The sequence below is a fragment of the Daphnia carinata genome, chromosome 8, assembly GCF_022539665.2.
Source record: "Daphnia carinata strain CSIRO-1 chromosome 8, CSIRO_AGI_Dcar_HiC_V3, whole genome shotgun sequence".
Lineage (NCBI taxonomy): Eukaryota > Metazoa > Arthropoda > Branchiopoda > Diplostraca > Daphniidae > Daphnia > Daphnia carinata.
Genome location: NC_081338.1, coordinates 5,333,627 through 5,359,391, shown reverse-complemented (window position 1 = coordinate 5,359,391; position 25,765 = coordinate 5,333,627). Strand labels below are relative to the sequence as shown.

At 40.6% G+C, this 25,765-nt stretch overlaps 5 protein-coding genes across 7 annotated transcripts; 2 read left to right on the top strand and 3 right to left on the bottom strand.

Annotated features, from left to right (window-relative positions):
- The first annotated feature begins 28 nt into the window (after positions 1–28).
- On the top strand, positions 29–1,647 carry LOC130704198 (melanopsin-like). Its single transcript, XM_057525664.2, has 2 exons — positions 29–265; positions 354–1,647. The coding sequence occupies exons 1-2, from the start codon at positions 66–68 to the stop codon at positions 1,645–1,647; spliced, it is 1,494 nt and encodes a 497-aa protein (XP_057381647.2). The 5' UTR covers positions 29–65.
- A 2,393-nt stretch (positions 1,648–4,040) lies between these two features.
- LOC130704212 (uncharacterized) lies at positions 4,041–8,544 on the bottom strand. Of its 3 annotated transcripts, XR_009004881.2 has the most exons (9): positions 8,406–8,544; positions 7,687–7,883; positions 7,221–7,533; positions 6,912–7,034; positions 6,753–6,851; positions 6,131–6,682; positions 5,882–6,038; positions 5,685–5,810; positions 5,600–5,613 (listed from the first exon to the last, which is right to left on the bottom strand). XR_009004881.2 is itself a non-coding variant. In XM_057525677.1 (7 exons), exons 2-7 carry the CDS (start codon positions 5,808–5,810, stop codon positions 4,281–4,283), a joined length of 1,155 nt encoding a protein of 384 aa, XP_057381660.1. In that variant the 5' UTR covers positions 5,882–6,020; the 3' UTR covers positions 4,041–4,280. The 3 variants fall into 3 exon arrangements, 1 of the variants encoding a protein (XP_057381660.1); XR_009004882.1 differs by lacking the exons at positions 6,131–6,682; positions 6,753–6,851; positions 6,912–7,034; ... (1 more) ...; positions 7,687–7,883; positions 8,406–8,544 and adding exons at positions 4,041–4,156; positions 4,222–4,283; positions 4,353–4,511; positions 4,610–5,275; positions 5,342–5,410 and having other exon boundaries at positions 5,482–5,613; positions 5,882–6,020; XM_057525677.1 differs by lacking the exons at positions 6,131–6,682; positions 6,753–6,851; positions 6,912–7,034; ... (1 more) ...; positions 7,687–7,883; positions 8,406–8,544 and adding exons at positions 4,041–4,283; positions 4,353–4,511; positions 4,610–5,275; positions 5,342–5,410 and having other exon boundaries at positions 5,482–5,613; positions 5,882–6,020.
- An 853-nt stretch (positions 8,545–9,397) lies between these two features.
- LOC130704215 (uncharacterized) lies at positions 9,398–10,395 on the bottom strand. Its single transcript, XM_057525682.2, has 3 exons — positions 10,146–10,395; positions 9,876–10,062; positions 9,398–9,798 (listed from the first exon to the last, which is right to left on the bottom strand). Exons 1-3 carry the CDS (start codon positions 10,297–10,299, stop codon positions 9,693–9,695), a joined length of 447 nt encoding a protein of 148 aa, XP_057381665.1. The 5' UTR covers positions 10,300–10,395; the 3' UTR covers positions 9,398–9,692.
- A 947-nt stretch (positions 10,396–11,342) lies between these two features.
- On the top strand, positions 11,343–24,068 carry LOC130704216 (flotillin-2-like). The gene is made up of 10 exons (XM_057525683.2): positions 11,343–11,800; positions 20,791–20,885; positions 20,949–21,170; positions 21,613–21,712; positions 21,772–21,884; positions 22,173–22,292; positions 22,368–22,582; positions 22,884–23,067; positions 23,156–23,302; positions 23,371–24,068. Exons 1-10 carry the CDS (start codon positions 11,752–11,754, stop codon positions 23,398–23,400), a joined length of 1,275 nt encoding a protein of 424 aa, XP_057381666.1. The 5' UTR covers positions 11,343–11,751; the 3' UTR covers positions 23,401–24,068.
- LOC130704211 (glucose dehydrogenase [FAD, quinone]-like) lies at positions 12,300–16,700 on the bottom strand. The gene is made up of 6 exons (XM_057525676.1): positions 16,455–16,700; positions 15,392–15,637; positions 14,991–15,226; positions 14,487–14,767; positions 13,286–14,421; positions 12,300–13,221 (listed from the first exon to the last, which is right to left on the bottom strand). Exons 2-6 carry the CDS (start codon positions 15,524–15,526, stop codon positions 13,150–13,152), a joined length of 1,860 nt encoding a protein of 619 aa, XP_057381659.1. The 5' UTR covers positions 15,527–15,637; positions 16,455–16,700; the 3' UTR covers positions 12,300–13,149.
- Positions 24,069–25,765: the final 1,697 nt, after the last annotated feature.

Sequence of the window (25,765 nt, the reverse complement as noted above, 5' to 3'; positions counted from 1 at the left end):
CGAGACAAATTCCAGCTGCCGAACAAATGAATTTTAGCAGGACAGTCGCCAATACCATCGACGGTATGGGAAACTCGACGAAAATCGATTTCAACGATTCACTGTTGTTATCCAACACTAATGAGGATGCGTTCTGGAGCAAGGAACAGTTGGTGTTTTTGAATCAGGTCCCTCGAAACGCCTTCGTCATTATGGGCTTGATTGTTTCAACTATAGGCATCGTGGGGCTAGCGGACAACGGAACCGTCCTCTTCATCTTCTCGAGGTGCTAAATCTATAAATTGAAAAGGCAAAAGTGTTCAGTAGACAATGAAATAATCAAAGGATTCTAACTTGTTGATTTTTAATTGCAGATTCAAAAGGCTAAGATCCCCTCCAGCCAATACATTCATCATTAATTTGGCTTTAAGCGACATGGCAGCATCAGCTCTTCATTCGATGGCTTCCTATTCAAATTTTAATGGGCGTTGGGCATTCGGCAGTCTTGGATGTAAACTGTATGCAATGGGAATTACCTGTTTTGGCCTCGTTTCCATATTGACATTTAGTGCCATCGCATGTGAAAGATGCCTCGTGATCAGTTTGACAGACAGCCACTGGAAAGCGAGTCGATTTCAGGCCAAAACAGTGTGTGGCTTCATCTGGTTGCATTGTACCATCCTGGTGAGTTTGCCTATCTTCGGATGGTCATCGTACGTTCCGGAAGGATTGCTGACCACTTGCTCCTGGGATTACAAGACGAGAACAATATCTAATAGAGCCTACTATATTTTACTACTTACCGCTGGATTTTTTCTGCCCGTTTTGCTCATCTTCATCAGCTACGGCCGCATTTTGACGACCGTTTTATCACAGGCCCGGCAATTGGTTTGCACAAATTCACACAACAGCGTCTTGCTCAAATTACGGCGACAAACGGAAATCAGAACGGCTCAAATCGTCGTCACGCTCATCATCATTTATCTCACTGCCTGGACTCCTTACTCAGTTGTTACTCTCATAGGCCAGTTTGGACCACACGATTCCCCACCGTCGCCCTTGGCTACCGCCATAACAGCCTATTTCGCAAAAACAGCAGTTCTGATTGATCCGTTAGTTTTTAGTTTCTGTCATCCACATTTTCGAAATTCGCTCAAAAATTACCTGTTGAATTTTTGCTTTTCACGTCACGTTGAAATCGGTTCCGACATCCGTCCCCATCCTAGCGGCGGCATTTCGAAATGTAGCAGCAAAAGTTGGCCAGGCGGACTGCCCAGCGGCCACCATTCGCGCGGCATGACTGTTTATCCAACGGCAGCTTGTTGCGCCCTGCGAATTTGCGATCCACAAACTTGTACACGATTTTTATCGTCTAATAATGTTGCCAATAACGCAGGCAATACGAACCGAAGAAATGGCCGGATGCTCCGGACCTTCCGCGAGTTATCGCTCAACGACGTTGCCCAGACCAGTTTTTCGGCAAATAATCGCGCGGTGGGAGCAGCAAACGGTAGAGCTGGTGGCACTTCTGGCACAACTCGAACATCTAGACATCAAGCACATTCCAATGTAAGATACAAAGTCCGCAACGCCGAGTTCTACAGTGAAATTATAGGCTTTTCGGGCGTTTCAGTAGATGCTTTCGGAGGAAATCATCAGCCTGCTTAAGCCACAAATATGATATAAACACAGGACAATGCTATTTCCTAATGTCACATAAGTAATATCACGTTGTAAATGAAAGTGCAAATACTACAATAGCTCGTTTCTAGGCAACTAATTGTTTCTTACGGTCACTACGTCACGACGTCTTTTTCAAATACTCTATCTATAATAGCTAATGTAATTACTGCGCCGTTTGACTCTGGGTACAAAGGCGACGTCACCAATAATCTAACTATGGTACAAGATCTAACCTAACTATGATTGCTACTAAAGCATTTTGGTAATCAATAACGTAAATCGTATCACCTTAATGATACAAGCCATTGCTACCGGCTCATTTGAAAGTAGACTTAAAGGGAGAGAAACCAAATATCCATAAACCTTAAGTAAATGCGTAGAGCTGCAAAGTGCAATAAATTAATTAGGACTACGTCGTTGTAAAGTAGATATTTCAGTTCAAAACCGATTAAAGTAAAATTGGAAATTACTTACTTTTGTACGATTTGTAGATGAACGTAGATTGAAGATTCGATGTTGTTGTTATGGAACCACACAGCAGTTAGAGAAGCCAAATTATCGAACATATGAAATACGGATCAATAACTAAAAAGGATCCGTTCGCTTGTAAAAATTCAGCATCGGAAATGTCACCGTCTCAGTCTGCGCAACTCATTCACTACCGGCCTGCAAAATAATAAGATATTCATCAGAACTTGAAATGAAAAACTTCTTCATAGTCACAATTTGCTTTTCACTTCGTTTAATTTACCATGTAAGGCTTCTCCTGAAGTCTTTTTCATCGGAAAGGCGCGTCCACTTGAATCTTGAAAAGACTTTTCTAAAAGAAATTGGTATCAACAAATAAAATTTTGCCTAGGAAAAAAGACAGTTTAAATTGCTAATCTTCTAAACAAGATCTTTGTGTTGAGTTACAGACACGACTTACATTCAATACTTGCAGAAATTGGGGCCTTGCTTGGACAATAAGTCAAAATTCCTTTGTTAAATGATTAAATTCTTCCCAAGGGGTTTTGAAGAGTTGTCAGCCTGAACTTTCCACTAGTCACAGCAACGCCGATGATGAAATTGTTAAGAGGATTTTTTCTGCAATGCTATCGACTTATTGCCTCGCGGGAATTTAACTGCCTCTGATTCCTTCAATAATCTTGGAATTTTGCTTTGCTGGACACACATTTTTCTTCTGACAGTACGTAGAAATTCTTTCAAGCTGCTTCTCTCTCTCATCTAGGCAATCCTCAGTTGCAAAAATCATTCAGAATTTAAATTGTACATTTTTTGGGCAACATGAATTATCTTCTAAGATCTTACACTTACCATAGCTCTTCAGTTGCCCTGGTTCTCTTTTGCCAGGTATAGATCACCAATACTGCCACAATTGTGAATAGTTCACCAGTTAATTTCCATGTATGCAACAGTAAAGTAGTAAATGAGATGCAGTTAACTACATGCACTGAAAAGTAATAATTAATCATTGAAAAATGATTGATCTACAAAAGCTACCTTACCTTAGTTGTTTATAGCAAGTTAATAGATTTTTTAAACATTGATCTCCTCATGTCTACTAAAAACAATTTAATTGAAATTTGTGAAATTATTGTTTGCAAACTTATAAATGAAGAACAACTTGATTCACCTAATTGAGGAAAGATTCCAACTTCTCCTTCTGACGAGTAAAAAATGTTTGATTAAGTGTGCACTGGGCACCCCACTGTTGCACCAATTCCAATAAAAATTTGTTCTTTACCTTTAAGAATGCCAACCTCCAACCACGCGAACTCCCACTGTGAATTAACAGGAATGCTGCCTTTTTCTGTGCCAATAGCACGTGGTTCATGCTTTGGCTGAAACTAAAGCGTTACTTGATATACACTTCATTTAAAACGTTCATGTGTCTCTTAGCGAAACCTGCATGTTCCTACCATGCAAATCGTTAAGAAATATTTGTCGTTCCACAAGTAACAAATTAATAATCTAAAAGTAAAATATTACTTAAGAAAAAAGGGTTCTATGAGTCATAGAAGGGTTCTATGGCTCATGGAACTAAAAACGAACAAGTACATCAGGATTACAGGATTGCCAAACTGGTTAATTAAAACTGAAAAAAGTTTTAAAAAATAAATAAAAATAAAAACAATGTCGTCGTTTTTAGTCGCATAGCAGTGAAAGAGGAAATATTTCCTCATATTCTTCGAAGATACGTGTCGGAACTAATATGAAACCAATGAGCAACACAATAAGACTAACATTTATAATCACAATGGCAAAACGGATGCAATGTAGCTCTGCATATTGCCCGAGTAATATCAGTAACGGTATTTCTACAATTAAAGAATAGAATACAGGCGCATTAGAAATCGAGCACTCTTAAAAGAACCTAGGAGTTTAGAGCTTGTATTCTTCCACCGCTTTTGGTAGGCACCAAAAGATCAGCCCGAAACTCAACGAAAATTAGGATGATACAGAAGTACCAAAGGAATTCCAACTGCCAACACTAAACAAAAAGAGATTCGCATTTCTGAAAAATTAATGGAGCATAACAGCTCCATCATAACTTACTTTTTCTAGGGTATAACGGTGAACAAAAAGGTAGAAAGAAGTCTCAACAAATTTGGTTATCACTAATTGTAAAACGAAAAACAATAAAATGTAGCGAAAAATGTTACTCAATAATTCTAAATTATAAATACCTCAATTTGAATAGGGAGCTCGCGTGAACCTAAAGCGTGCACATTGCTTCTCTGAATTGGTATAATAATCACTTCCCTTGGTTTGTTTGCTTCAATTTTAATGTTCTCCAACTTTATCGGTCGGAAATCCGATTGGACGTTCTCGATTCTTTGACTTTTCTGTGGAACCAAAGTAAACAATTAATAATTACTTATATAATACTATAACAATTAATTATTCCATTTAAGTAAAGCCTCAACAGGGATAATCTTTTTACCTGTTGGATCCCATAAGTACATACGTACGGTTGCTGATACGAATTGGAAGCGGCTGAAGGTTGTTGTCTTTGGCGTGTGATACCAGCAGACGTCGATGAAAGTTCACCTAAAGTGCTTGATGAGGATGCACGTTGCTGTTCCAGGTGTCTAACAATTCGACCTGTCGTAGTGTTGGTGGGTCGCTCCTTGGACGATTGGTAATACTTGGCGGAAGGATTGATCGGGTCGGCAGAAACTGGAAATTGTTTCGGAGGATGTCCAAGTAAAGACGGAACGTTATTCTTGACATTAAGCGCAGGTTTAGCATAAGTAAATGTGGATTCTTGTAGAGGTAGTTGACTATGAGGAGTCACTGTTGTTTCCTGGTGTTCACGATTGTTTTCGGTATGTAATGAGTTATCACGCAATATTGGCATGCATTGCTTTTCGATTTTCACAATCCTTTCGTCTGTTGTATTGCTGCTGCTGACTATGGGATCGCACGGTAATTGAGCCACAGCTGAAGTGCCAACACTGGGCGGTGGACAACTACGATTTGAGTTATCCTTCTTTGAAGTGGATAACTCTGGTGATGGCGGTTCAGTCCTCTCTAATTTGATATGCACAGGGGGAAGACATTCAACTGTCAACGGGATGTTCTGCTGGCCAGATGTTGCACAATGCAGCTAGATTGTCAGAAAAAGAATGTCATATGTGAAACTAGAGATGCGATATTTAAATTTGCTACTGACCGATTCTACTTGTATGCCAATGGAACGAGTTTGCTTAGGTGTCGGTTTTGCTTTCTTTTTACCTTTTTGCTGCAGTAACGAATCGTATTAGTCAATTTCTAGATCATTGCGTTATTTCTAGGAATAAAACTTGTTCTTACATTATTTATTTTAGTAATGAGAATATGTTTTCTCAAGTTTAATATCTCATCTTCAGCTTTGTCCAATTCTGCTTTGCTGCATTTATTTGCATCACAAGCATAAACATGCCTCAAAACAATTTCTTCCAGTTCCTAATGTTAACACAAAATAAATAAATAAGAATTAAAGCTCCTGATAAAAAAAAATACATAAAACGTTTTACCTCTCTGGGTACCCTTTTAATTAATTCTACACGTTCCAAGACCTGTTGTTCTTCCAGACTTTTCTTTCGCCTTTGTTGCGGAGGGCGTTCTACTGGCATCGGCGGAAATATCCCATCGCTTTTCATCTATCGAAGATTAAAGCCCAAGGTAAGTCAGATATTATTTGAACGATTTCCAAAATTTTAACGTTATTCACCTTATTTAAGATCTCGGAAAATATTGCCCACTTCTTTTCCTCTCTTTCGTATCTTTTTGGGCAATTTTTCGCTGAGCCTTTTCTCTAGATTGTGTAAGATACGACCATTTTTTGAATTAAGACAACCCTGTACATGGCCTCCCTTCTTTTTCTTGCACTGTAAAAAAGAAGATGAAAATAAAAGGCTGGCAAAACTGGAGATAAAACAAAATTATAACAATAATAAATAAAACAAAAACGAAAATTTACTAGATTGCAAATTTGAATGTCCGCGTTATTGTTTTTGCCTGTTTTTTCCTTCTCGTTTCCTTTTTGGTCATCTTTGGTCCCGGAAGATCCTTCTGCGCTGGTTATACTAGGTAAGCAAGGGTTGGTATTCCCTACATTTCTCTCCGCATAATTGGGGATGAGTATAGTCTTGGAAACTGACGAATCGCTCTTTTCACTGGATAAGGTATCCGCCTTTCTACTTCCAGCAAGTCTAGCGCTTGCTAGAAGTTCGTCAATGTCGGCTTCATTTATTACGGATTTCGATTCCACGGAGAACGTGGCATTTGCAATATTTTTTTGAATGACAAAACTCTCTTGAAGAGTTTCTTCCATTGTCGAAGAACCAGCAGCAACTGGATTATTATCGACGGATATTCTGACAACTGGCGTCTTTCCTCCTACTAATTGGGGAACTGCATTGGCACCTGTAGCCCATCGAGAAACGGAAGGTTTCTCAGCAGAGCTTCCAATTTCCTGAGTTACACTCGCTAAACTAGGACAATCAATATCATGGTTTCCCTTTTTAGTGTGCTGATCGAGGATAAAAAGAATGCCATTTAATTAATTTTTGAAAGGTATTAAACAAGGAAATATAATATACTTTACAGCACCCCTGACTTTCATCTGACTTCCTTTTTTTGGGTTGCTTGACGGAATTACCAATGGAACATTGTCTTGCCTCATGGCCAACTTCATGGCACTATAAAGAATAAACAGAATTAGCTAACGATACACATGGAATATTTTATCCGTGACTTACATTAAAGCAATAGACCGGAAAAGGTAGGGATAATAAGCATGGTATCATTGGCGTGGAATGATCTCTTGGTATTCGACCGGTCGACAAATTGTTCAGTACAGACGAGACAGTATCAGTCTCTTGCTGTAAGATTTGACAAGACGCGATTTTAGGTTTCCATTTAGTTTCAAGATGGCCAGCCGGCTCCGAAATGGGAAGAGCCGGCACTGGTTCTTGTGATGGCGAATGGGTAGGAAGAAGCGAAGGAGGGGTTAGTGGAGTTAGTGAAGGGGAAGAGGGTAATGGTGGAACAAAGGGTTTCTCTTGCACCTGTTTGCTCCATGAATCTGAAGTCATTTGAGATCCTTGGCCACGTTTAATCCAATCAGGATGAGAAATGGGGTGAGGACTATGGAAACCCTGCCCACCATTTTTCCGGCTCAAACGAGGGTCGCAAAGGTATACTTCAACTTCGCGTTGTTTTGTTCCGTTATTTCCATTGGTAGACACGCCGTCCTCGGGTACGTATTGACAGGACTGCGAAGTGTTTTCATATGCAGCCACTTGATTGGATGTGTCAAAGTATCTGCCTGAATGGTGGTGCTCCTGCGAATGGCATTCTTGCCTTTTATTATCAATTGCCCTAAAAAATATGAATGGAATGATTAGGAACAGTTTTAACTATCTGCTAGTATTGATTTCATAATGGAAATAAGAACACAAATCATGTCATTTGTCAATCCTGGTCATCGTTATTTAAAATAATTTTATTTTTATTTTTAAGAAATTTACTTACCTCGTTTCTGCATTTTCTTGGGATGGATGTCCAGTAGAGCCATTAACTGATTCAGATTTTGGGAAGAAGGTTGAGACATGAGGTGGGAGACCAAATGGTAAGTTGCTTGCACTGCAATTGGATGGAGAGTGCATGGTATGAAGATGACCAAAATTTGTTATTCCTGAGTCCTTTCCCCGAAATCAATTTCAGTGGCTCTATAATATAAAACACATAAGAGCAGTTTTTAAAAACAATTTCTGCTGAATCTGCATCTACTGCTAGTGAATTTGCTTGTTTGTACTAAAAAAAAAAATTAATCCATTTTTCAAAGACTGTGGGTGGCGCAGACAGTATTAATGGATTTCAGAAGATGATTTGTAGCCAAGGTGAACCTTCAAATAGACAAATGCTGTAACATGCCCACTGAGGGGAACAGACCTTTGGCTCTGTTAGGCTGTATAACATAGATGTATGGAGTCAACAGGACAGCATCGAGTGCTGAAAAGCTTGTTTCTACCTTGATGAATAATAAAATGTTATCCATTTACAGGAATGGTTTTGCTTCCCCAGATGTTTGACTCGACAAAAATGAAAAAGATACACAAAAAGGAAAAATATAAGAAGATAAATTGAATTGGAAGTCAGTCACATGCTTCTAGTCTTTTCTCAGCAGCATGGTGTTACAAATAGGGGCAACTACAACAATATACGACAATTTTATGAAAAAAAGACGATACCTTGGCTTCAGGTGACTGCCATCGATCAAAAACTGGAAACATTAGCAAAATATTCGCAACTGCGAAAAAACTGTTGTTTCAATTTTCAATTTCGAGTTCAAACTGCGGCGACACGTTGAACTTTGGCCACATCCCAAGTCTGAACGATGGACTGCCACCGAAGTACAACGTTGCCAGAAAACCAAATACAGTTGACAAATAATTTCTTTAAGAGTTTTATTCAAAATGGCATAAAATCTTGCAATCCACAATTCTATTAAATTGCCACAATTTTCAACAGAAGCATATCACACATTGATTTAGTTCTGCAGAAAGAACACATCAATGTTTCACTTAATCACCAGGAAGCACACATCATTGGCAAAGAAGAAATCTATGCTTGTGTCCATGAAATTAATGAAACATCATGATAATCTGTAAAAATTTACTGTAAAATATTTATATTTAAGAAAGATTTAAGAAAATATAAAATAAAATAAAAACAAAAAAAATTACATGAATTATGAACTGCATACTTTCCAGCCGTTCCATTTTCAGTTAGCTTTGGGTAAGGGAGAAGCACTAATTGATTTTTCTCCCCAATAATTAGAATTCTTTGGGCCATTGAAGTTTGGCATTAGCTCACTAATCTCTTGAATGGGGAATTAAATTTTGGTTCATTGCAGGCACAGCGTTCGACACTTTACAGCCAGTACCTAAAATATACATACAAGTTGATTTGGAAGAATTCAATGGATGATAAAGAACAAATCAGGAGGTTTATTGAAATAATTGCAATAACTGTATGTCTAATACTTACCATTATTTCCATAAGCTTTTAATGTGGTGAGAACGAGACAAGTTTGGACATCCAAGAATTTTCAACCGAATGGGTCATTTTGCTCCTTCTTTGAACAGAATCTTTGTTTAAAAAACAATTACTAGTTAAAGGCAAAATGGCAATCCTTATCCACAGCAACCACGAGGCAATTGAAACAGAGAGTGTAGCAGAGGAGATATGAAGCCACTTTTATATCACACACAACTTGGCATGACTTTGATAGCATCTGAATAGCACTATACAAATGAATGGTAGCCTTTTCTTTCTTCGAGTAATCCTGTTGACTAGCAAGATTATCATGAAAAACAGACTGGAAATAGTTCACAACTTTTATACTAATTAATAAATCAGTGTGAACAATTTTGAAAACAATTAAAACAAAGTTAACATAAAATAGAAAACACTTCCCATTCTGTTCCACACAATCTTGGGCAGTCCAGCAATTCCTACTACTAGTACGTAATTTTTCACGGAATTCCATAGTGTGACAGTGCAGCAATATCACTATCACTGGCTAGACGAACTTCTCGGCAAATTATGAACAATCCAGAGGGCGAGAAATAGCCACACACCCTGAAAATTAAACAAAGCAAAATTTAAAAAATTAACATTTGAATTAAAATCAAACATTGATACGATATTCTGCTCACCAGATGTTCGTTTCCTTAGGTAAAATGGCGGCAAAATTTTCGCAGGTAGTGTAGAAAACACATTTCAACATGTCGGGTAAAATTTCGTCGTTCCAGTTCCAATATGTGTGATTACGTAGACAAAAGTGATACTCGATATGTTGTCTAGCACTATTTTCAATCTTTCTGATTTCTCCGTCCAGAATACCTGACAATATAATGTGCCCAATGTGAGATTCTAAACTGTCTTTGTTTCTTTTATCATGCATTCTAATGTAGGGTTAGCTATACCAACGGTTTCGTAGCTTGTCGGCATATTTGGTAAGGAAAATTTCTTGAGTAAAGGATAATTCGGAACAATACTGATGTTGGAAAAAGCATTTTCAATGTCGATTTCCAACTGGTCGTGATTGTCATGCTGTTGGGCTTTAGTAAGGTAGGCCATTATTTTTTTAAAAACTCTGTCAGTTCGAAAAAAGGTATGAGAAAGAAAAAAAAAAATGGGGAAACACCCTCTCGCCACGTGAACCTAACTGAGTAATGGCAGCCAACAGAATGAGGATTCTGCTTGACGCGTTGTTTGATGGAACTTTTTAATACTCACCCTCTTCCGCCCAGTCTCGCTTTTCATTGGCCAGAGTCGGCCATACTTGTTTTGCAATTAGAGGGAAGAGAAAGGAAGTTTGGCAACGTTGTTCAAAGTTTGGTCGTAGTTCGTAGGGATGAGCGCGCGTTCAGTCAAGGAATGGCGATGCTCGTGAATTTAAAATATTTTGTGTCTTCCTACAACCGAGTTTCAATGTATGAAGACATTACAAATGTAGACGTGCATTTCCTCTTTTATCTCGGCTGTTTTTGTATTTGAATGGTGCAAATATAATCCAGGACTACAACAAAGGAGGGCGTTGGAGATTTGAAATTGTAAGTATCATAATCCTCTATTAATCAAGATAAGATTTTTTGTAATGGGAAATTAAATAAATAAAATCCAGACCTCTGATGAAATGACGTAGAAAGAACAATTAAGGGCACTAGCCCCTTAAAAAGAAGTGTCCCGCCAATTTCTGCTTGCAGTGGAACGTAATGGCGCCAACAACACCAATTTAGGCGTAACGCCTTTACTACGGGCATTTGCGTGCAAAACTTTGTGTTTGAAGAGTAAAAAAGTCTTAATATAATTACCAAGTCGAGGTTAATGTATCAGATTGAATAAGTTGTGTTTTTGTTTTCTTGAAAGGTTGTATGAGCTTGTAAAAATAGCTACATTTTTTTCAGGTGTTTGCGATGCAGGCCTGCCGTAAGCAAAGAAGAATGGTGATGTCGGATGAAGTCATTGCCGAATCATGCATACAATGCAAGACGCCAAGTACTCGGATAGAAAAACATGTAAAAGAAAAGTGGTCAGTGAGCCGAAATGCAAGAAAACACAAGAAGAAATTAAAAACATCTTCATGTAGTACAAAATTTGGCCGCTAGATGGCTGCGTTGCGCAAAACAGCCAACAGATGGCATTACTTTCTGTGGCGTCTGTTGAGCTGTTGGTTTGTGTCGACTGTCAATAGATGCAAAGATAACTAACAAGCACCCGAACGTGCATGAAAAGAAAGTGAGAGTGACTGTACATCAAATAGCAGGGCGTTGAACAACAGTTATCTCTGGTGTGACACACAGGGAATTTGTGTTGCGCTCGTTTTGAATGAATTGTGGAAACGTGAAAAGATCTCGGTAAGCGTTTCACCATCATGTGCGATTGAAAAAAGGGGAGGAACGAACGCGACTGCCGTGACTATTTAACAATTAAACTTTCGCGTGCCGAGTGACAGTGGTTCCTGACTGCCTTCATCTCTGATTTCAATCAAAACTTGTTTCTTCACTTCGTTTTTATAACAAAAACACAATGGGAAACATCCACACTGTTGGACCGAACGAAGCTTTGGTCGTCTCAGGTAACTTTCCTTTTCTTTTATATTGTTTATTTCACCTTGAAATTACGTAATCCTATCCTGAGGTGATATTCAATTAACATTGATGCGTAGTAACATTTCATTTGATGTTGAATTGTGTGAATCTCTTTTGCTATGCAATTAAGATTCGCTTTGCTGTGTGTATAGGGTATGCGACTAGTGTGTTATTGATCGCAACGATGGGGTGGGGCCCTAGATGAAGGGGGTTAGGGGGAACAGGGAGGACATACGAATATGATTGTGATTATTATTATCCATACATGGTTTCATTCCCCCTTTTTTTTGGGGCTGACGTTGTTGGAACAAGGGGGCAAGGAAAACATTCAAGTGCAGGACGTTTCTCTTGCAAATGCGATGGGCAGACACAACATGTTTGGCTTCCGTACAAGCCGTTTGTTTATTTTATCTCATTTTTTTTTATTATTCCCTATAATTTGAATAGAATTAGAATTTTCAAGTCTTTTCGTTAGGAAACGATAGGTCGTTTGCCTCATTTTTTTACAAGGCGAAAATGTATTAATTTTTTTGACAATTTACGAAGGACATTTTCATTTTTTTTTGGAACATCATTGACAACATTACTGTTTTGTTCTTTTCGTCTGTGTGTGCTTTTTTTATGCGTGTGTAATCACGAGCTCAGCTCGAAAGAACACGTTTAAAAAAAAAGGTCATTTAAGGAACCCACCTTTTTTTGTTTTGAAAACACTGACACCTTCCCAAGAAAAGAATTCATTAATTAATACATACTAACATTTTTTTTGTAAAGAGAAAAAGCAAAAAAAATTAAAATAGAAAATCAAAACACACGTGGGGTGAAATGGATGACGCTTAATGGCACTCTTATGAAGTTTCGTGTTATTTCGAAAAAAAAAGTGGGGGGCGAAACAAATTGAATGATGATTTCTAAATTTTGTCAAAAACATAAAAAAAACACGTTGGGCCAAACAGATTTTTTTTTTCGTTTTTCTGTTCGTTAAATTTCTTGTTATGGGTGATGAGCCAAGTGACTTGACGAGCCTGAGGGTTCACAAACACACCCAAAACGAGGGTTCTACGACATTTCACTTGCCAAGTTTTCACATTTGTTCTCTTCTTTGTAGACACACACACACACACACACTTTTGTTCTTGTGCTCAAGTCATTCTTGTTTTTTTTTGGGGGGGGGATGTTCCAGACGATCCTTTTAACAAATGCGCAGGGAGATATAAAATAATAGAGAAATAGATAGAGTCCCGATTTCAACGAGATTTCAAAGTTGATGAGACTAGGTTGAAAGAGAGAAAAAATCTGTGGAAATGCGCCTTGTTGTTGTTGGTCCTTTTTGAAATTCCTACTTTTTCTTCGATGCGTAATTTAACCAGAATGATTTAATTAAATCGGCACCTTTCTCTCCCACCATAATCTGCAAATCAATTCAATTTTTGTAAATTCGAAATCTTAAATTTTTACAAAATTATTTAACGTACCGCTGGGGCGTTGGTGTTGCCCGATGGGACGTTGGGCATGATGGAGCAATCGACGACACGCAAATTGTGAACGCCGTAAACTCTGAGCTCGGGATCGACGACAGCTGTCGGGTCGCCCGGTGGTCCCATTTTCGCCGTTCCAGTCGGATGGTAAATTGTTGACGAGTAGTGGCGCACAAAACAGGCCCAGTACTCGTCCGTCCACAAGGGCAAATGCTCACATCCGGGGAAAGGCTGCGCCCAGAATTTCGAGCCCAATTTCTTGAAGGCGGCCGTCTCGCCCAGCGCCAAACCGATTTTGACGCCCTCGACGAGAACCCGGACGTCCTGGTCGTCGACAAAGTAGTTTGGGTAGATAAGCGGTTTGTCGTACGGATCGGCGGATTGCAAACGGATGTAGCCGACCGATCGAGGTCTCAGCAACATGGGCACGACGGACCAAGTGTCCCTGTAGGCAACTGGCGCGAAATAATTGTCCCAGACGAAATCAGTGACACCGTGGACACGACGAATTTGAGCTCCTCCGTCGGCGGCTGGCGTGCCGGAAACGAAATGGAACTCGATGTCGGGCCAGTCGTCGCTGTGATTGGCGTATTTGGTGTTGACCCAGGCCAGGCCTTCGACTCCACCCAGCGTCGTCAACGGTCCCGAATCGAACATGGCGTAGCGCAAGATGCTGGGCAAATTCTCGAAGCGGCTCTGGACCAAAGAGACGGGCTGCTCCAGCGTAAAGACCATTCCGCCGGCCGCGATATGGTCCTGCAAGTTGTCGCCGACTCTCAAATCGGAGATGACGGGAATTCCGAGCTGTTGCAAATGCTCAGCCGGCCCGACACCGCTCAACATGAGCAATTGCGGCGTGTTGACAGATCCGGCAGATAAGACAATTTCCTTGGTGGCCCGGATGACGTAGATCTTGCCCTTCCGGGCGAATTTGACGGCGTAAGCTTGATACGTTTCAGGGTCGATCATGATTTGCATCACGTGCGAATGCATCGCGATGTGCAGGTTCTTGCGCTTCCGCACCGGACGTAAGAATGCCTTTGATGTCGAGCATCTCGATCCGCGTCGTATTGTCCCCTGGGAGATCATGAATCCCGTCTGGTAGGCTCCGTTTCCGTCTTGATGTTCGTAACCTATTGTGTATATAATTAAACATAATGTTTTATCAGTGGATAAGCGTAAGGAGGTTGACGTTTACCTAATTCGACACCACCTTCGACAAAGGCAGTAGCTAAAGGCGTCTTGTAAGGCGACTCTTGAACGGTGAGGTAACCGCCGACGCCGTGATAGGGCGACTGGGCCAGGTAAGGATTTCGGTTGTCCTCCGATTTGATGAAATATGGCAGGACGTCGTCGTAGCTCCAGCCGTAGTTGCCCATTTGGGCCCAGCTGTCGTAATCTCGGCGGTTCCCGCGAACGTATAACATGTAGTTGAGCACCGACGAGCCGCCGAGTACTTTACCGCGCGGCCAGGAACACCTGATGACACATAGACGTTTTAGTTTTAAACAATCAACCCGTTAACGCAAGGTCGCGTAGATAAACAGACTGGAAATGCGAGACCCAGCGAAACCAGTTTTTTTTTTTTTTTTTTTTGGTGCGAAATATAAAACTAGTTTTTTGTTTAACGAAATGAAACGGGTATTGAACACAGCTGGCCACCTGTTGTGCTCTTTTTTTACTGTTATTGCGTTTGGTGTACCTTTTGTCGTTAAAGGCGAGACAAGCAGTTGGCTGAGGTTCCGTTTTGTATTGCCAGTCGAGTTCAGAGAGTTGCAAATAGGCGGCCAAGGCCGGCACGTCGGATGTTTCCGTCTCGTCGCCACCGGCTTCCAGTAATAGGACGTTCCAGTCGGGTTGCTCGCTCAGTCGGTTAGCAACGACCGCCCCAGCCGATCCGGCCCCGATGACGATAAAGTCGTAGTACTTGTAAATCACCTAATAATTTTAATTCAATTTTCATTCTTTATTTCATTTTCTTGAAACATCTTTCCAAAAGAATTGGGTAATGTTTACCTATGACGTCACATTTGAGTTTATTGGCAAAGAAAATAGAAAGCCATTTCATTTTGTACGGGAAGAGATTCCGGTTTAGATATTTACCTTGGTGTCTTTGGGCCGTCCTTCCGGATCCGTTTTGTCGTATTGATAAAAGGAAACGGCTGCCACCAGAATGGGAATGAACCATAATGTGGCTGTCGTGGCTGCGGCCGTTGCGGCTGGCACGATCAGACTCATTTCTCCTCTTTTTTTTTTTTTATTTGCTTGACAAAGTTCTTCCTTTCCACTTGATTTCTTCAACGTCGTATTAAGATCACGTCCTGCCTCCGGCAACAGTTTGAACAGGATCTGTTTTCGAAACAAACCAAATATCATTTCCGTGTTTTTAAAAGTCGGAAATGCCCCGGAAGACGAACGTCACTAGGTCAACAGGTCAGGATGAGGGCAAGATCCTGATCCGCTTTTGTTTTTTTTTCCGATAATCAGAAAACCGTTTTTTTTTTTTCTTTTAAAAAGAAAAAGGCATTTCCACCGTTAGAGAAGGGGGAAAAGCTATTTGTCTGACCCAGTTTTGTGGGTGGAGATGCGACAGCCCCGCGGATGGGTACGGACAAATAAGGAACCAAAAAAAAAAAAAACGGGCCAAAAAAATCCTAATGGCCATGTCATTTGAAAGACATTTGCAAATTCCAGTTGGGTAGAGATCAAAGTCGAAAATGAAATGCGTTTGTGTACAACATCCCAAAATGAAGATTGAGGAAGAAGGAGAAAAAGGAGGTCAACTGGACATAAGAAAACTGAACGGACCGCGACTACGTTATTAGCATGATTGTGTGAGATTTTAGAAAAACGCTTTCTTTCTAACGCTGATTTATCGCGCAGTTCTTAATTGAAAATTGCATTTTTTTTTTTTCCTGCTGGCCATTTTCACTTTTTTTTCCTGTCGTGGTAAAACGATCGTTTTAAACGCACACCTTTTGTCTTGTTTTCTACCCTTCCTTGATGGATGTCGGTTTACATGGGAGGGGAATAGAAGAAAAATTACTCTGAATTTGACTACCGAAAAATTGAGGTCACTCTCCCCTCGGACTTTTTTTCTCCCCCCGATTTCAAAGTTGACCGATGCACAGACACACAGAGCGGCTCTTTTCAAACCTAAACTCACCTGTTGCTTATATTTATAGACCGTCACTAAAAAAAAAACAAACACTGATGAACACAGGCGAGCACTAATCCGTTGATCGATTTGAAAGGTCACCGTTGAATCAAATCCGACACCATTCTCCCCCGAAGACAATAGTTTAATCGCACTTTGCGGCTTTAGTTCAAGAAAAAAAACAAAACCAATTCCAAAACAAGGGTGGCTAGAATTAGGAAGGGGAAGACGTGCGGAGGTGACGGCTGCCGGAGAGCAACTGATGGAATTGGGAGCCCTAAGAAGCCATCCCTTTATATATATATATATATTTTCTTTTCATTTCTCTCTCTTTCTCCGCGTACCCACAAAACCAACGCGGAAGTCCTTGCGGCCATTTTTGAAAACTCGACACTCCGCCTCTTGGACTCTCTTTTCTTTTTTCTGTCGCCACTATGATTTTTTTTTTCCCCTTTAAAAATAAAAAAGGAAAAAAAAAGACGTAAGAAACAGTAAGTACACAAACGATTTGCGGGATCCCGTAGTCTGGGTTTAGCTCCAAGCTTTAAAAAAAAAAAATAAATCCGGTTTGTTCGCGTTTCGGATGAAATCGATCCATATTAATGATATGATGAAGGGGGTTTGCTTACGTTGGCATAATAAGCCGGGTTTGTTTTTTGTTTTTTTTTGTGCTATTAATTCATGTCTATTTCGCGTGTCAGACAACAAAGAACAAGAAAAGAGATGTGTGGGTGGGTCCGGTTCGTTTAGCACGGTCAAGTTGAATCAACAAATTGAAAGTCGTTTGCGAGAAATCTGGACGGACCGGATTTGCTCCAGTTTTACTCTTCTTTTCGTTTAACACCTTCCCAATTTCTTTCTCTTTTCTTGCTCTCTATTTGCATAACGGGATACCTGTTTTTTTTTGTTTTTTTTTGCCTGACGTGATTCGAGACACGTGTTTACCTTGTGTTTTTTTTTTTTTTAACTTCTGTATTGATTAAGAAGGGGATAACATCGCACATTTTTGGAATTCACCTTTCCCAATTCGATGGATTTTTTTGTAATAACAATGCATTTTTTTTTTTTTTGCCGTTTGGTAACGGCTTTAGTGCGCGGCAGATGAAAGGCATAAGATGGTCAGTTTGGGACCAGGTAGAGACAACAGGTGTGATGACCAGTTAGGTACGCGTAACGGGTGTCGGTAAAGAAACGGACTTTTTTTCGGGATTGCGCCTACGGCTTTTGTGTGCCATCATCGTTTCGATGCATGTTCCGTCTGCTAGCGTCGCAACGGCCCTTTCAATTTTTCTTTCTTATTCCTGATTGCAAGTCTTTTTTTTTTTTTTTTTCCAGACGAGTGAACTTGCCCACATGTTGTCGCACCATCTCCTTTTTTTTTTTTTTTTCTTTGTATCTTGGATTTTCACGGTCGCCAGTTGCATCTAGGAATTATCATAACTGTACTTCTTTTTGCTTCGAAAAATGTGTGTGTGCATTCATCAAAAGCTTCAATAATGATCGTATTTATGCCCCTATTCCCGTACGATATAGTACACATATCAAAAAAAAAAGGGGGGGGGGAAAGGAGGGGGATTTTGATTCCGGGTCCGCGCCCGTTTTCTCTCCATAGCGTTTGACCTCAATTCTTTTTGAACAGACACACCGACCCCCCAACCTTTATTTCTTCTTAAAGAAAGGCCCTCAAATAGCTGGCGGCATCGCCTTCCATTCTACCGATTCACGAAATAAATAAGGAAGAAAAATGTTTGTATCAAGAGACGTTGGGGGGGTCAAGCGGAGAGACGGTCTCTGGTATGCACCTGAAAGGCCTACAGGTGTCTACGTGTTGGCCGGCAGGTAGGCGCGCCATTTGGTCCGCCTTCTTCTTCTTCTTCTTCTTCAACTTTGTCTGTGCGTTATCGAACGACGTTGGGAAATGGACGACCTAGAACTTGGGCAAATCTCCGTTCGTTTTATGATTTTCGACTTTCTCTTCACTTCACCCGACCTCCCCATTGTTTTCCAGGGGGGGGAGGGGGATTCTTTTCCGTATCGGGTTCGTTACGACTAATGAAACACCATCCGCTTTAATCAAACACGGACCGTGTTAAATGGAAACATTCTTTTTTTTTTAAATTCCTTTTAGTTTAAAGAGAGCAGTTCAGGGTTTGAAGCAACAACAGGTGTGTGACGCATAGATCATTCGTGAAGATGTTTTCCATTTCTCTATACGATCCATACGGTTTCCGTCATTTCATTTCAGATATGGATGAGTTTTTACGTATCGCTTTTTCTTTCGGATGCGGCTTTTTTGGGGGGATGCGTGTGAACGTCGAATGAAACGTGTCCAACACAACGTATAGACACCAGATGTTTTCGAATCCTGTTACGGTCAAGTCCCGGTTTGAATTCTTTACCGAGACTCGTATCATCTTTTCTTTAAAGAAAAAAAAAAACAAAAAACAGAGGAAATATATTGAACCACGTCGTTTACTTTTTTTTTTTTTTTTCGGCCGTTTTCGTCTGGTGCGTCGGGTGGCTTTTCAAGTTCGGCCGTAATTGTTAGCCATTTAACTCATGCGTGTTGGACTGGTCTGTTCATTTTTTTAAATTTTATTTTCAAGCCGGCAATGACAACGCGTTTTACGAGCTTAAAAAAAAAAAAAAACGGGGACATTTTTGAATGTCATAAAATTACATCATATTTTGAAATGGAATAATTATTTATGAAATTGTTCGTTGAGAAAAGAATTCTTTTAAAAGAAAATGATTCAGCGCAATACCTCGAAATGATGCCGCCCACCGACGTACGTCATTATTTGTCACGCTCGGCTAGTTCCTTCTCCCTCCTCCCGCATACAAGGAAAAAGATGTAAGCATTTTATTGAGAGAAAACCTAAAAAAAAAATCCCTCTCGTTTTTTTTTTTTTTTTTTTCTTAAAAATATAATTAGACACGTAAGGGCAGATGGATATAAGGAGGAATTACAACTTTCTCTCCAAAGCGAAAATCATTTTCCATTCAACACACGACCATCACGTTTTTTTTTTTCTTCAAATCTGTTTTTCATGTACCGATTCTTTCAACCGGTTTTCCTCTCACTAAATCCCGGTATTTTTTTTTTTCTTTTGAAAAATTATGTCCCCCCCCCAAAATTTATGATGAACGATAGATTTTAAAAAGCGTGGTAACAAGATTCTTATCATTGCGATGCGCTCTGATTCAATGACAAGTGAAAAGAATGTTTTTGGCATCGTAATATTATTTTTTTACACGTTTGATGTTCATTGATTTGGGAATAAAATTATAATGTAGCGCATGGGGTTGTCGTGAATAAATCAGGAGAAAAGTCAGGAACTTTGACGATGTGAAAATGTTTCTATTTTTTTTCACGCGCGTGACGACATAACTGCAAATGTGAGCACGTGACTCTCGACATGCACGCAATGGCCGACCCATTTTATTTTTAGTTTCATTGCTCCTTTTTTTTTTTTTTTTTTTTTTTAAGGAGAAGGGTGTAGTCCCGGCTTATGCACAATGGGGATCCGCACACGCACCGCATTCCAATCTGATTCTTCGGACGAACGTGATTCTAAAGAAATGCCCACCTTTTCTTAGTTTTGAAGCTACTCTCAATGAGATGGCTGGCCCATATCGATGGGAAATTGATCCAACATCATCGGGGAAAAAAAAATGCAAATGTTTTCGGGGTTAGGAGAGAAATGGGAGAAACATGGGACAATGTTGACGGGCTGTCCTTCCGGCTGCCTTGAGAAAACGTGTCCCGTTAGGATAGTGACATGTTCACAAGGTGATGAAGATGAATGACGAGAATCCGCAATCGTCCATCGCATTGATCATCATTTCGTCCGCTCCAATTTGGAAGAATGTGGGACTTTTTTTTTTTATTTCGACGTCTTGTGATTTGCGTGTTCCAGCCACGTCTCGGTTTTCCATTTTTACATGAGACACAACAGGTAGGCATAGGTCTAACCACAAGGGAACAGGTGTAGTCGACATGTGCCCGCTCGACAACGTGTTCCGGCACAATGATTTGTTTAAACGTTTCCGGACGTCGTGTTGTCTCGACGATGGCACTTTCACGTTGTTAACAACCAAGGACGCGCCCTTTCAACAGGCCACTTGGAAAAAAAAAACATTGTTATTTTTGAAGGGAATCGTGTTCCAATCCGTGGAACAAGAAACTTTCTCTTCTCGCACGAAGATGTCGGGAAAAAGGCGTGAAAGAGGAAGAAGGAAATGGCTTGTGTGTGTCTGACCCATTTGGAAATGGTCCAAATTTATGTCTGGCCTTTTAGCAAAAAATGATTCGTTTAAAATATTCATTTGAAATTGAAAATAGGCGGTTGCTGTGGCGCTAGTTCCAAAACGACCATCGTCGGCGGATGGGCATGGGCGTGGTGGCTCGTCACAGACGTCCAGCGCATGTCACTCGAGGTATTCACTTGCCTTTCGTCCTGTTTCAAATCAATTAATGATCTTTATCCCCCCCTCGGACAGGTAATGACGTTGAATCCGGTCTGCGAGCACGTCGAGACGGCCCAAGGTGTCCCGTTGACGGTGACGGGAGTGGCCCAATGCAAGATTATGACGGCCAAAGAGCTGCTGACGACGGCGTCCGAACAATTTCTAGGCAAGACATCTCAAGAAGTCCAGCTGACCATCCTGCAGACCCTCGAGGGTCATTTGCGTGCCATTCTCGGCACTCTCTCCGTCGAAGAGGTTACACTTTTTTTTTTTTTTTTTTTTATTATTATTTGCTCCCGTTTTTTTTATTTTTTTTTGAATAATCAAATCGGGGGAGGTGGGACCGCAATAACGGGATTTTATTTTTTGGCGTGACTGTCGCCCGCACGTTCAAAACAGAAAATGTGTAACGAGTAGCCGAAACGATTTGAGGGTTGCGGTAATCAACGTCAGATTTTTAAGTGGAATAACTTGCTCACGACAGAAACGAGTTGGACGTGAAACGATCGATCAGAGATTGAAATCAGTTGCTAATCGAATGTGATGGTATCACGACCGCACAAACCGCGCAAAAAAGGAAGAGCGTCCCGAATGTGTTGGGTGAATTGGGTTGGATCGATCGTGTTCTGATAACCTGGATTTTTTTCATTCAAACAACAATGATTTGCATATTTCTCTTTATTGCTGTGGAACGCAGGTTTATCGCGACCGTGACCAATTCGCCTCTCTGGTCCGAGAAGTTGCAGCGCCCGATGTCGGCCGGATGGGCATTGAAATCCTCTCGTTCACCATCAAAGGTAAAAAACATGTTGGGATGTGTGTCATCAATTCGATTTCTCACCGTCTTCCATATCAGATGTCTACGACAATGTCGAGTACCTGTCGTCGTTGGGAAAAGCGCAGACGGCCAACGTCAAACGAGATGCAGCCGTTGGAGTCGCCCAGGCGAACAGGGACGCCGGCATTCGGGTAAAAACGCATCCCATAAAAACAATTGATTGACTTGTAGTCTCTTCTTCCTACCACCTGTTTTTTTTTTTGTTTTTTTTTTTTATGTTTTCGATTGTTAAAAAGAAAAGCCCCCCAAAAAAATGGTGGGCGTCTACAAACTGTTCTGTATTCTGGACGAGTTTAGTAGACGTTCTAAAAATTGACCCACTTTAAAGTCTCGTGATCAAATAATAACAAGTGTCGTTGTTGTTTGATAATGATATGTTTCATCACGTCGTCCTCGTTTTTGAAAATGTCCGGATGCAGGAGGCCGAGTGTGAGAAAGCTTCTATGGACGTCAAGTACAACATGGACACCAAAGTGGAGGACAACACCCGACTCTACAAACTCCAAAAATCCAACTTTGATCGTGAGATCAACACAGCGGTTTAGTTTTTATTCATTTTGCTTTTTGATGCATTTCGCCATTTTGATTCTTGATTTATGATGGTGGTGGGTTAGAAAGCCGAGGCTCAATTAGCATATGAACTGCAAGCGGCCAAGACTCGCCAAAAGATCCGGACGGAAGAGATGCAAATAACGGTCGTCGAACGCCGGAAGCTGATCGAAATCGAAGAGCAGGAGATTATGCGACGCGAAAAGGAGCTGATCGCCACCGTTCGATTGCCCGCAGAGGCCGAAAGTTTCAAAGTCGAACTCGTCGCTCAGGGCCAGCGGTAAGATCATTTGTATTTTTCTTGCTGTTTGTAGGTGGGCGGAAATTAGGTGGCCTGGTACAAGTGGCTCTACATGTCGTAGAAATAAAAGAGTGGCACGTGATTACATGTCCGACGTTGGTCATCATTTTGAACGTGATACCCCGTCGGCTCATCTCCCGCTACCTCTTACGACAGCCAATGGCGTGTGACCGCAGGCCATTTGCCGAATCAGCGGAACAACGGCGAATTTATTTTTGGAATTAGCCATCAAGGAGGGGGGGGGGGAATGAATTTGATTTAAAATGATTGTTTTATTCAGGACTCAAGTGGTGGAAAAAGCGCGTGCCGATGCAGAAAAGATTAAATTAGTTGGGGCGGCTGAAGCGACGGCCATCGAAAATGTTGGCCGGGCAGAAGCGGAGGCCATGCGGCTCAAAGCGGCCGCTTACAAACAATACGGCGAGGCGGCCACACTCTCGCTCGTCTTTGAAGCTCTGCCAAAGGTCCGTCTCTTTCATTTGCATTTTGAATGTTTAAACCTAACGGGAAAATTGAAATGCAAAAAAAAAAAAAAAAAAAAAAAAAAAATAGATTGCGGCTGAAGTGGCCGCTCCGCTGGCCAAAACGGACGAAATCGTGATGCTGAGCGGATCGTCTAATTTCTCCAACGAGATCAACAAATTCGTCGCCCAGGTGCCGCCTGCCATTCAAGCGCTGACAGGAGTCGATTTATCCGATGTAAGAATTTTCCGAATCCATTTTCATAATTTTTCTATTTTAATCGGATTTTTCTATCGGGAAATCAGGTCCTGCGCAAGATTCCCGGCGCCAAATGAGAAGGCCGGCAATAACGTGTCCACTCGATGAAATATGAAATATACTCCTTTAATGAAACAAAAGTGACCAAACAAGTCGTTAAAAGAAAAACACCTTATTAACAACTGCTCCTTTACTGGAACAAAAAAAAAAAAAAAATGAAACTCTTTCAGTTCAAATACTTTATGCCCTCCCTTCTTGGCTGCTGCCCGTCTGCCTGCTGCATTTTCTTTTTTATTATTATCCTCCGTTGTATCGGTGTCAAGGCTTTCAGCGTTCCAAAGCTCTTGTATACCTCCGTTTTTGATTTTCTCCAGCATTTCCTCTTTCTGGCTCGTTTTGAGGTGGACGCGCGCGTGAGTCAGCTGCACACGCGTTTACCATCGTTTGGTTTTTGCGTTTGGGGGTCCAAGTTGAGTGCCATAAAAAAAAAAAAAAAAGAAAACTGTGTGACTCGTTTTTCTTATTCCCAAACTTTGAAAAATCAAACCCAAAAAATAACAGTTGCCAATGAACGCCAACCATGTGTAGTCATTTTTACTTGCCAAACCGGTTTTTCGTTTCCCAAATTGCTGACCATTTAAGTTTTGTTTTTGTCTTCGGTTACTTTGAAATGTTTCCAAACTGAAATGGAAAAGAAACCAAAAAAAAAAAAAATACATTTTCAAAAAGCATTGACGACGATTTACCTAATTTTGTGCACGTTCATTTCATTCCAGTTGTTGACTTCCTCTTTGGCCCATTCACCGCCTAAATAAAAAAGAAAGGTGAAATAATTATTTTCAATATTCATTGGCACGAAGTTGCAAGGGAAATTGAAAATGGCCGGTCGTTAACCAGCTGTTTGATTACATTTTCACGTTATTCACCGCCCCCTAGTACACATCGTTAGAGCTGGCGAAAGACGATGGCTCAGACATATAAAAAAAAATGTAGGCCGTTTATCACAGCAAACGTCAGAGCCATTCGAAATGTTCACTGGCCTTTCGTGTTTGTTTAAAGTTATGGCTGTACAAATAGCGGTCTGTAAATGACCGCTCATCGATCAACTCTCGGCAACCGTTAGCCGCAAAGGACATTTTATTTTTTTTTTTTCTAGTCATACCATCGACAAATCACGATGACGTTGCTAAATCTCGTCTAGGATATTAAGCCGTTAAATACCAACATCATTGGACAGTCACGACATTTGGAAAAGTGAAAATGATCGCAATGCGGTTTACCGGCGTCTTCTGGGACGTCATTTAATACGCGCTAAAAACATTTGCGGTGACGTCATTGAAGCCAATACGCCCTTAATTGATTTTATACATCCCATCAGCGACCTAGTGGCCGCTTCTCTTTTTTTTACGTGGCCCGTTTTCTTTAAAAAAAAAAATGAGTGGCATCACGCGGACCGGTGCTAATTTATTCCTTTCACTTGGTCAACAGTCTGCCAACGGTCAATAAAAAGCGGCCCTTTCAAATGTTAAAAAAAAACAAAAAAAAACTTTCTCCCTTTTAATCCGCCATTGTAAATGAGATTGGTGACAGTTTGACGACAAAAACCGGGATGCGATTCTCTTGTTGACATGGCAAACAATTCAAAATTTCAAGTTATTTTCAGCAAATGTTTTGGGGGAAAACCGGTAGTGTCGACATTTGAATAATGGCGTGAGTGCCTACAAAACCACGACGGCCTGTCGACGACAAATCTCGAAGAAACAAATTCCGTGTTTACACAGCCCAGCTTTCTCCCCGCACTCGTCTTTCTCAAACGATTAGCAAAACATTTGAATTTCTATTTCCATAATTTTAATAGAAGCTAACCATTATCTCGGCTTTTATTTAGCATGAAAAGATCTTGAACAATTGAAATCATTGCCTCTTTTATTTGACCATCAACTGCCACGACAATTGATGGACAAATTTCGAGAATTAAAACGCAGTCATGGATCAACTATTTCAGCCGAGTAAACGTGGGACAAAGTCTAACTCAACGAGTTGTACCATCTGTGCCTGTCATTTACAGTTGATTGCGTGATTCACGTGTCTATTTCCTTATCTTTGTTTTAATATGAGTCATCGATAAAAATGGAAACTGTTTACTCGACGTTGTTTTCATTTTTGCTTGAGATAAAAACGACGATGAGACAGCAACTGCATCCTATTATGAATACAATGCGGTTACGCAGTTCACGACTTTCTAAGACGAACTAAGCTGATTACAAGAGGTCGACGTTCCCCCATAGAAATGCCATTCACTCGTCTAAAAATTACGAAATGATTAGGTAGAAAGACAATCACCTAAGTCGATAAATACACCCCCCCCCCAATCGCCAATTACGTGGGATTATGTCATCAATAATGACATAATTCACTGAGCATCCTATTTGAAAAAGAGAA

Excerpts from the sequence above, each read along its gene's own strand:
- LOC130704216 (XM_057525683.2), top strand. The coding sequence starts at position 11,752 with ATGGGAAACATCCACACTGTTGGACCGAACGAAGCTTTGGTCGTCTCA. Across the intron at positions 20,886-20,948 it reads TCCAGCGCATGTCACTCGAG|GTAATGACGTTGAATCCGGT; the intron begins GTATTCACTTGC and ends CCCCTCGGACAG. Across the intron at positions 23,303-23,370 it reads CAGGAGTCGATTTATCCGAT|GTCCTGCGCAAGATTCCCGG; the intron begins GTAAGAATTTTC and ends TCGGGAAATCAG.
- LOC130704211 (XM_057525676.1), bottom strand. The coding sequence starts at position 15,526 with ATGAGTCTGATCGTGCCAGCCGCAACGGCCGCAGCCACGACAGCCACA. Across the intron at positions 14,768-14,990 it reads CTCGCCTTTAACGACAAAAG|GTGTTCCTGGCCGCGCGGTA; the intron begins GTACACCAAACG and ends ATGTGTCATCAG. Across the intron at positions 14,422-14,486 it reads CGAAGGTGGTGTCGAATTAG|GTTACGAACATCAAGACGGA; the intron begins GTAAACGTCAAC and ends TATACACAATAG.
- LOC130704212 (XM_057525677.1), bottom strand. The coding sequence starts at position 5,810 with ATGAAAAGCGATGGGATATTTCCGCCGATGCCAGTAGAACGCCCTCCG. Across the intron at positions 5,411-5,481 it reads TCATTACTAAAATAAATAAT|CAAAAAGGTAAAAAGAAAGC; the intron begins GTAAGAACAAGT and ends TCGTTACTGCAG. Across the intron at positions 5,276-5,341 it reads TTGGCATACAAGTAGAATCG|CTGCATTGTGCAACATCTGG; the intron begins GTCAGTAGCAAA and ends CTGACAATCTAG.
- LOC130704215 (XM_057525682.2), bottom strand. The coding sequence starts at position 10,299 with ATGGCCTACCTTACTAAAGCCCAACAGCATGACAATCACGACCAGTTG. Across the intron at positions 10,063-10,145 it reads GACAAGCTACGAAACCGTTG|GTATTCTGGACGGAGAAATC; the intron begins GTATAGCTAACC and ends TTATATTGTCAG. Across the intron at positions 9,799-9,875 it reads CCTAAGGAAACGAACATCTG|GGTGTGTGGCTATTTCTCGC; the intron begins GTGAGCAGAATA and ends TTTAATTTTCAG.
- LOC130704198 (XM_057525664.2), top strand. The coding sequence starts at position 66 with ATGGGAAACTCGACGAAAATCGATTTCAACGATTCACTGTTGTTATCC. Across the intron at positions 266-353 it reads GTCCTCTTCATCTTCTCGAG|ATTCAAAAGGCTAAGATCCC; the intron begins GTGCTAAATCTA and ends TTTTAATTGCAG.